This window comes from Prunus persica, chromosome G1, assembly GCF_000346465.2.
Source record: "Prunus persica cultivar Lovell chromosome G1, Prunus_persica_NCBIv2, whole genome shotgun sequence".
Lineage (NCBI taxonomy): Eukaryota > Viridiplantae > Streptophyta > Magnoliopsida > Rosales > Rosaceae > Prunus > Prunus persica.
Genome location: NC_034009.1, coordinates 30,844,244 through 30,854,353, shown reverse-complemented (window position 1 = coordinate 30,854,353; position 10,110 = coordinate 30,844,244). Strand labels below are relative to the sequence as shown.

Genomic DNA, 10,110 nt, shown 5'->3' with positions numbered 1-10,110 from the left:
CACATAGCTTGCTCTTGCTCCATAATTCATCTGTGATTTGCATGTCATTTTCTACAATTATGTTATGTAGTTCATGAGTGGCATGAGTCAACATGCATTGATAATTATTGGCACCCCACCAAGAATGGGCTTCTTCAAATTTCCAAAAGGAAATGTACTATTCCGGAAATATTTCATTCATCAGTTTGTCCTTTACTCCTCTTTTGAATTAGAACAACAAAGAATATAAATTTAATAGATACAAGCATGAGAACAAGTAAATTTGGAACGGCAGGAAAAAAGGTGTTCAATTATTATGTAGGAGGCTAGATGCTAGTTAGACTTAGCCTAAAGATCGTGATATTTTTCATATGATCATAGAGTCTTAAGTGAGGCGGTTCAACCACATCATTTGTGTGGATTATTGTAACAAGAGCTTTCTCGGCGTTGCACTGGTCCCACCCCAAATGTACAGGTCCTTCATCATTGTGAGAGTGATCAATGATGTGGTCGGACCTCCCCACCCGAGACTTCTTAGGATCATAACTTTGCATGTAGGGCTCCTCAAACCCTTAAATGAAGGACAACTAAAAGTCACCATATGTGTAAACGACGAGAAAGTCTAACCACAAGCTGCACCAACTTTACAGATTGTCTACACCCTGAAAAAAGATATTAATTTGAGCAAATTACCCCGCTGTTTGATTTGAAGCACCGGTCATCATCATCATGACAGCAACAAAACCAAGTACGTACTACTAATGAGTTGGCTTTCATGAATCTTTCAACAACTTGGCATCTTCCTAAATTTTTTTTTTTAAAAAAAAAAACCATCCAATCATTTCATTCCAGCATCTGTTTTCAGATTCTTGATTGATCAGCCTATGATTATATACATACGTATATGTATATATATATATATATATATATATATTTGCGTGCTGGTTTGTGTGCTTAATTGTATTGATGAAATATATATATATATATATATATATATATATATATATATATAGTTGAGTGCTGGTTTTAACAATCAACAGTTTGACTGGTCAAGAGCAAAATCGAAGTGAAGTATAGAAGGCCACATAATTTTGGAAATTTACTGGAAGGTCATGCAAATCGGAAGTGATGATATATGTGTAGGCGAGTTTGTTGGGGCTTTGGTAAACGTCGTTGTAGGCGCATCCATGTTAGTGTCACTAAAAATATATTCTTACAAGTAATGTGTTTAAAAAAAAATTGGGTTTTCAATAACTTTGATCTTTAATTCGTGTAAGAAACTTTACCTTGATCACCACTCGTTTTCATCTGATTCGATGTGATCATCACAAGTTCCACCTGATCTTAGCATGATACTAGGCTCACTAAAAAAGTCATACGCATATTTACATATACAATTAATGTAGTTTCAAAAGCCCCATTTAAAACGTTGAAAATTAAAATGATGTAATTTAAGATTGCGTTGAATTAGTCACCAAATAAGTACATGCATGTAACACATTTTTTTCTGGCCAGACATGCATGTAAGTTGTAACATATACACTACATTTCAATCCATTAAAAAAAAGAAAAAGGATACAGTACATGCATGACGTGGATTACTAACCGTGAGATGCACTGCAATTCTCATAATCAATTGAGAAAGAAAATTGCATGAATTAATTTATATAATTTAGTGGAAAATATCGCTACAAGAAACCCTACGTGGGGAAGTCAAAGCAAAGCATAGCGACTGCAATACTATAATTTGTTGCTTGTGCGACCTTCTAAAACAGCTCATTAACTACAATATGTAAACACTAATAACGTTGGCCAATTTACCATTCTCTTTTGAGTGGCCTCAAAGCAATTTGCATAATTCCATAAAGACAAAATTTTCCTTCAATTGCTCTTATTTGACTAGGTTTTTTTTTTTTTTTTTTTTTTTCTGAGGACAAGTGATAGTCTAAATTAGAGAGGAGGGGGTTTCACACATACACACAAAACTAAGATGACATAGAAATTCGAACTTGAGACCCCTAATCTGCAAGTCAATGCCATTTTTTACTGGGCTAACTAGTTGAATTGACTAAGCTTCTTTGTCACATATTCATTTGTGTTCAAGGCTTATGAGCCCAGCTCATCTTTGTTTGGATAGGCCGGAAAGGCTATTTAAGGTCGATCTGAATTAAAATCATCATGGGCCTTTGCCCTTTTTTTATTATGAGCCCAGCTCATCTTTTTGTTCTTCTTCTTATTACTTGGTGCCATCATGGGCCTTGGCGATCTGAATTAAACTAACTAACTCCTTAACTCCCTTAACTAACTTTTCAATTCCCTCCTACCAGAGCAAATCCCACACGTCCACGTGTCAAATCTTAACCCGCCAAAAACAACCTTCCCCTTACAAGTTCAGATACTCTCTGAATCTGCAACTACACCCAGACTCATTTGCAAAACCAAACCCCCCTCTCCGAACTCCAAGAAACGAAGAACAACCTCCAACAATGGCGGCAGCCAAACTCCTTCTCTCTCTCATTGTCCTCTCAGTTCTCTCTCTCTCCTCCGCCCTCCCCACGCAAACCCTCGTCCACGCCGCCGAAATCCTCTCAGATTTCGGCTACACCTCCATGGCTCTGACCCTCGACCTCGCCTCTCAAACCCTCCTCCTCTCCCAGTCTCCTTCTCTCACCATCTTCGCCCCCACAGACGCCGCCTTCTCTCACTCCGGTCAGCCACCGCTGAACCTCCTGCAATTCCACATCATCCCCCTTTATTTCTCTCTCCGATCCCTCAAGTCCCTGCCTTTCGGCGCCAAGATCTCAACTTTACTCTCTGACCACTCTCTCTCCGTCACCACTTTGGCCAACGACCCCAGAGTCTCACTCAACAACGTCCCCATCACTGTTTCCCCAATTTTCGATGATGGGTCGTTGATAATTTTCGGAATTGACAGGTTCTTGGACCCGCATTTCCGGATTTTGGGTCCTCTTCGGAGCTACACCCCCAAGAATCTTGGATGCTTGGCCCCGAAGAACCCGAACGAGGCGATGGGGGTAAGGGATCCGTTTAGTGAAGCTTCTAATGCGCTGAGGTCGAAAGGGTGCTCTGTTATGGCTTCGTTTCTCGAAATGCAATTTCATGGGTTTTTCTTCAAGTACCAGACCATGATGACTGTATTTGCTCCATTTGACCAAGTCTTGATGAACCGAGTTGGGAACTTGAGTGAGCAATCCTCCATCTTTCATCGCCATGTGGTGCCCTGCAGGCTTTTGTGGAGCGATTTGGTGAGTTTCAATGATGGGACGGTGTTGAGGACAAATCTGATGGGGTTTACAATCAATATCACTCGATCCCAAGACGTGTTGATGCTCAATGGTGTATCAGTCATTTTTCCGGAAGTGTATCACAATGGCTGGCTTGCGGTTCACGGAATCAGTGAGGTTCTTGAGGTGCCACATAGAACAGAGCAAACAGAGCAAGTGACTGTGGCTCCGTCTGAATTTGGTAACAGCTACCCTGAGGAAGGGAGTACCCTTAGTCACAACCACTTTTTTGTTGTAAGGCCTACATAACATAGCAATCTTGGTAGCCTTTTGCTCTCTGGTTATATCAATATCAGTAGCATGCAAGAATTGTCAATTTTGTTACGCATCTCTCTGAAGAACAAGTTCTGCATCTATGAGGAGTTATTGTAGAAAACTTGTTGCCATGATCCTTAAATTTGGTACATTAAACTAGTCAGAATTACAGGAGATATAAGAGGGCTGTATTCAGATTGCTTGGAATTCATGTATATTTGTGAATTCAATGAACTTCATTTTAGTTCATGTTTTAGACTCTTTGATTTTTGCACTTTTCTTTTCTGTTTTCTTTTTCATTTTATTCTTCAAGTAATGCGCAAGGGCCTTATCACCAGCAGAGGCTTTTCCCTACATTTTGTGCAACTGTATAAACAATTTGAACATTGACTTTAGTAAAAATAAGCTCTAAAATCCTCGGGTGGCAATAGTTATAACAAGTTGTAATTATAGTAATACATCAGCATAGCCGAGCCCTCAAGGCCTGCTGAGCTGTGCATAGAAGGCTTCCAAAAATCCTTGGACGTATCTCTTTAGCGCAAACCAACTAATGGAGTTTTTCTCAGTCTGTCAATCTTCAGACCAAAACTTATTACATCATCCTTTCTCCCCTCATCGAGAAGGGCTTGTTTCAAATTACTAAACATCTGCGCTGGAGGTCGAATGCCCACGTCCAACATCTCTTGAAAGTACTTGCAAGCGTCATCTAACTTATTCTCATGGCACAAGCTGTTGATCAATGTGGAGAACATGTGCATTCCCGGCAGGACGCCTTTAGTCTTCATCCGATCCCAAACCCGTAATGCCATATCCACTTGATCCTCGTTACAAAACATCCTCACTAGGATTTCATACGTACTTACTGTAGGCTCACAGCTAGGCTCCCTACTGATTTGCTGGAAAACGGAGTAAGCTTGTTCTGTTCTTCGAGCCTTTACCAAGTGATGTAAGATTATATCATAAGTTCGAGGATTGGGACCAATCCCACATTTCCTCATCTCCTCCACCACCCTAAACGCATCATGCATCCGCATTGACCAGCAGTAAGCCCCAACAAGAGCATTATATGTGGGTGCCTCCGGCTCGAAACCACTTGCTTTGTTTAGTTCAAAAAACTCAAGGGCTTCACTCAACCTCCTTTCAGAACCCAACCCATTAATCAAAATACAGAAAATATGAGGTGTAGCCTTGACATTCTTTGCTTCCATCTCACGAAACAAATCAATGGCTTCATCATACTTCCTAGCTTTACAATGCGCATTGATCAGAATACCACAAGTCACAACATCCGGGTCGAACCCCTCGTCCTTCATTTCTCTATAAACTTCATTCAACCTCAAAAAGTTCTGTTCTTGACCCCATCCTTCTAACAAAATAGTGTACGACTTAATATCGGGTTTAAACCTTGTGTGCTTCATTTTATCAAACACCTCCTGTGCTTTCTCAACCTGCCTCGACTTGCTTAAAGTATCAATCAGTCTATTGAAATCCGACCCTTCTACTTTCATTCCAAACTTCTCCATCTTTTCGAACGTCTCTATCGCTTCCTTAACCTTTTTGGCCCTCGAATATCTTCGCGAAATCAAAGCAAAAGTCTCCTTACTCAACAGCCCTTTACTCTTCATGTCATTCACCAATTCCCATATCATCTTGAACTGTTTGATCTTACCCAGAGCTTCAATCAAAGCATTGTAGCTCTCCATAGTATGCTTAAACCCTTTTTGCTTCTCTGCCCACCGGAAAAACGAGAGCGCAAGAACGCCGGCATTGCTGAGCTTTTTCAAGACCTCGACTACAAGTGCCGGCGACACCTCAACTGAAGCACCATCGAGAAAGCTATCGATGGGGGATTTAGAGTTGCTGGTGGATAGTATTCTACAGATTCTTTCAGCATCTTCGGTGATTTCGCGGTTATTTGCACCTGGGATTTTGTCACTGGCCTCATCAGGCACTTGGGTTTTTCCTAGGCCATCGTGAATTGCTCTATAAAAACCACCAGTGCGATTGCTGAGGAATCCAGATGGATTTTCAGTATGTAGTGTTCGATTACGAGTGAAGTTTGTGTATTTGATGCTTTGTAGTGAAGTCGTAAATGATCTGTGAGAACCAGTTTGACTGGTTGGCGTTGAACGAAGATTGGGGAACGGAAGGAAGGAATTGATGGGCTTTTTGGATGGTTTTGATACAAGATTGAAAAATCGAGAGAGACCCATTTGAGAGGCAAGGAGATTGGGTTCAACCGAAGGTGCGAATTCTGAAAACCGAGAAAGCTTTGGTTAAGGGTATTCGCATTTGGGGGTCTAACTTTGGCGGGATGTTGGATAGTTTATTTTTATTTTTATTTTCTTTGGACTGAAAAACTAGGTGAGTATGTTGGCGATTTCAAATGGTTAAGAACATTTACCCACCAATATCGCTTACATCTAAAAAGGAAAAAAAGGGTGAGTTAAATTGTTTTCCATGGCTTCTCTTTATTGGTAAAATTGGCAACGAAATTAGATCTAAAAAAACAAGAGAGACCTTCACTGTGAAAAAGATACAAGACGTTAGAATTTAAAGAATGAATTTTGGATCCAACATTCAAACAGTTCCTAATTTAATCGGAAGAAGAACATACAACAGCATGCAGTGGCAGCACAAAAGAGGGAGACCCTCTTACTATGCCATAGTACAGCCCAATATACCTCAAGCGAACTCACTATGTTTCTCCCTTCTACTCTGCCCCCGTTATAAACAATAGTCAAGCATGAGACTGGAGGAACCCCAAAAAAAGTGCGCTTCAGGGGGCCAAAAGAATGTATCTCTGCTGTTGGCAGTCTTCCAAACTAATCATCAAGTTTAGATCACAGGAAACCGCACCAAGTATCTGAACTGAAGATCCTTTTTTTCAATTCACACATCTTCATTGGCATTGATTTGATTGCGCAGTCCAGTCATCAAGAAGGTTAGTAATCGACTCTTCAAATTTCTTCGCTTGGGGCCCCGGCTTCAAGATATTGGCATCACCCCATTGAGAGCATGGATCCATCCACCAGCTTTTCCAGCCTGAGCACCATGCCCCTGGGGCAGCTCGACTTCGCCCACGCTTGAGGATCTTTTCATCAACCACGTCCAGCACAGGGTCATCTTTCTGGAATTGTCGGGCAAAAGCAGCTCCACCTTGAACCATTTGATCATAATCCGAGATATTGAGGAAGTGGGGTTCCATTTTGGGCGGAGTGTCCCAGATCATGTATCTTAAATCACTGTTCACAGTAGTGTTCTTAAACTCTGGTGAATTGCATATAACAGAATGAAAATATCCTTCCTGGGACAACATCACATTCGTAAAGTACATGAGCATGGTCCGGGGAAGGTTATCCCAACCAAGAATGCAAAATTCCAGAAAGGATCTGCTCAGGATGACCCATGGGGAACCTGCAAATGAAGAGAGAATTGTTTCTAATTAGCAGTTCCACATGTGGGAAGCATACCCAGAAGGGTAATCCTTATATAAGAAGTGTGTAAAAATTTGCCTGTGAATATTTTAAAAGCATCAGGAGTTTTCCGCTTCTCTGTAGCATGGAAAATTTGGCTCCTCCGGGCTAGGTATAACCCTGGATCAACTACAATTGGCTGGACCCTATGCAACCTACATAAAATAAAAATAAAAATAAAAATAAATATACGGGTTCAAGTTCAATTAGACATATGTGCCAGAGCACCACAGCTAAAATTAGCAAAAAGGGTTTGCCTACTCTTTCCATCCAAGGTCACTGGTGTGATCAATGAAATTGAGATCTCTTCTAACAGAGGAGAACACATGAGACAGGTCTGAAAGTACAAAACAGAAGCACAAATAAATAAGTTGGCACAAATTATCAAGGAAAACAGCAGAATGTAATTAGACTACATAGATGATGTTAGAAGAATCACAAAAAGAATTGAAACAAACGCCTGAGACATTTTAGGGCATTTCACCTTTACCTTAAAGAGAAATAAATAAAGCTATAACAGTAACGACAAATAGAATCAAGGAAAAAAGTGTGGCGGGTTACCAAAGTCAATGACTACATAACAAAAAAAGGGGCCATGAGATCCTCAATAAGCCTTGGGATAGAAGAACTTGCTCCAAACAAGGCAAATTGATTGATCACAAAGAAGAAGAAAAGAAAAGAAAAAAGGCAAATAGATCATCACATCCAAGGATGAAATACGTGAATTATTGTCTCCCTTGGACAGATAAGCTTCAAAGAATTGCCATAGGCCCATCACTTGCATTTGGATCAACAAAAAACTTCTGTACGTTGGGATATTCCAGTACTCAAAATTTATATATACACCAAGAAGGCATAAAAGCGGGAACCAAATTGGTCGCCTGAATCAGAGTTAAAATTCAGGTAAGTACAAAAGCTGCTTTTGAACGGGTAACAGACAAATAAAACATCCCAAGTGAAATTGACTAGATTTTAATGAAAATACTAATCCCAGCAGCTAAATATCTTCCTCTATCCTGATAAGTTTCTGCCAATTTTTTCTTAGGGATTTGGTTCCTGGGTAATTGCATATACGGACAAGCACTTAGAATCCCTTGGCCTATACAATCCAAAGCCTATATTGAACGCTAGGACTGTCAGAACCAAATCCAGCAACAAGAGTTATGTGTTATCCCATGCTAGAGGGTTGTGCCCCTTGCCACATGTAACAAGGGAGGATTCAGGGGAACCATCCAACTCTTAAAAGAATTTGATTCAAAAGTCAACTCCAGACCAAAATTACTAAAGCAATTAAGTTCAGCATAAGGAGCTGACATGACAACATTAAGTTCACTAGAACTGGAGTTACCAGGTCAGAGAAACAGCAGCCTAGGCCAATCTCATTTCACAAAACTTAACTACCCACACATCAAGTTCTTCTACAAATGTCACAACACATTCCCCATTGCACACAAAGATTAATTTCATTTGCTCCTATACATGAATCGGTGAGGACATTTAGAGAAGGGTAGTTAGAGGTAGGACTTCTCTTTATGGGAGATCTGTGGCTCCAAACTGGTCTATGGCAGCCTCGCTCTTGTATATAAATGGTTCTTGTATATAAATACTTTAAACTAATAATGAAGGAATGAAACGCACATAAATGCTTCCTTAGATACACACTTCCACTAACTCAAAGAGCCAGAATCTTTCAGTCAATTCAGACAAAATTCAATAAAATAAACGAAATCAAAACTCTTTTAGACCATATTTAATTTCCCAAACAGGTAAATAAATTAGCTTTGGCAAGGAGGGAAAACGAAATCAAAATAAAATAAAAAGAAATTGAAAAAATTGGCATACCGTCCTGAGTGATAAGTGGGTAATCCATAGCACTCAAAGTGACGAACCAATCCCATCCACTGTCAACCTTCAATAAAATCGCCGCAGCGCGCAACGTGGTGGCAATATTCGAAGAGCCCATGTAGGTGATTCGATCAGGCTTGCCCACCACATCCACATTCCCAAATGCTCGAATTGCTGGCACCGCCTTGATGGCCGAGGCAAGGCGGCGCCGCTCATCTTCAGATTCATCAGCCGAGAGATGCAACAAGTAGCGATTTCTCGGATGATAGACGGCGAGCAATAGCCGGAGGATCCGACCCCTATCGCCCCGGCCGCCCCATATGTAGTAAGCGAAAGCGGGCGGGTAGTGAGAGCCGTGCTGGACAATTGAAGGGAAGGGTTTGGGTGAGCTGAAGGCAGAGATGGAAGAGAGCAAGAGGAGGAGGAGAGAGAGGAATGTAGCCGAGAAGAGCGTTAGGAGCCATTTCTTCTCAGCTCCCATAATGGGTCGGTTTTGTTGGTTCTTCAGCTGCTTCTTGTTGGTGGAGTTGGGGCATATGCGTTGCTGAGTCAAATCAATGAAATTGGGGATGTCGGTATAGTGAAGTTTAGGTTTTCAGACAGGTTTAGGTAATGGGTCAGTGAGGATCTTGGTCTTTGTAGGTTTGAAGCTAAAGGGTGGTTGTTGTTTGAATGGCAAAGCAAATGAGCATGTGGGTGTTTAAAGATTGAGCCACAGAAGTAACTGTTTTCGTTATATGTTAGATCAAAAACTGTCAAATTTTGGCTCTCTCTCTCTCTCTAATAATTGCTTTCTCTGGCTCTGTAACAGTGCTAGGGTTAGGGTTTTCAGGTTAAGAATTGTTGTGATGAAGAAGAAAATGGAGTTCATCGATTTTCACTGTGGGAGTTTGATTTCTTTGATCTCATAATGATAAAAGTGTAAGTTACACACACACACTTTTAATTTAATTTAATTTTCTGGTGTGTTTAAAAACTTTCAAATAAATAAGAAAACCTCAACGCTCGTAAATACGCGTGAAAACACGTTCCATCTTCTCTGTTTCTTCTTCCTGGGGATTTGATTTGGCCCGTGTTTTGGGCGATTGGATTACGGCGCTAACGTTCTTTTGCTCTCGGGCTAGGAGAATAATATACGACAAGCAATTGCGTCCACCACTATCTGGGACTTGCTTGGGTTTGCCTTTTCGTTCATGGCATTTGCTAATTCCACTAACGAAAGCTGCTGCAAATAGCAAATTTTGTGGGTG

The 10,110-nt window shown here is 40.8% G+C and overlaps 3 protein-coding genes across 3 annotated transcripts; 1 reads left to right on the top strand and 2 right to left on the bottom strand.

The window, feature by feature from the left end:
• Positions 1,933–3,823, top strand: LOC109946416 (putative fasciclin-like arabinogalactan protein 20). The gene has a single exon (XM_020554018.1). It carries the CDS (start codon positions 2,466–2,468, stop codon positions 3,531–3,533), a length of 1,068 nt encoding a protein of 355 aa, XP_020409607.1. The 5' UTR covers positions 1,933–2,465; the 3' UTR covers positions 3,534–3,823.
• On the bottom strand, positions 3,911–5,941 carry LOC109946415 (pentatricopeptide repeat-containing protein At1g71060, mitochondrial). The gene has a single exon (XM_020554016.1). It carries the CDS (start codon positions 5,750–5,752, stop codon positions 4,073–4,075), a length of 1,680 nt encoding a protein of 559 aa, XP_020409605.1. The 5' UTR covers positions 5,753–5,941; the 3' UTR covers positions 3,911–4,072.
• On the bottom strand, positions 6,061–10,049 carry LOC18789622 (beta-glucuronosyltransferase GlcAT14A). Its single transcript, XM_007222902.2, has 4 exons — positions 8,858–10,049; positions 7,277–7,352; positions 7,055–7,170; positions 6,061–6,956 (listed from the first exon to the last, which is right to left on the bottom strand). Exons 1-4 carry the CDS (start codon positions 9,339–9,341, stop codon positions 6,442–6,444), a joined length of 1,191 nt encoding a protein of 396 aa, XP_007222964.1. The 5' UTR covers positions 9,342–10,049; the 3' UTR covers positions 6,061–6,441.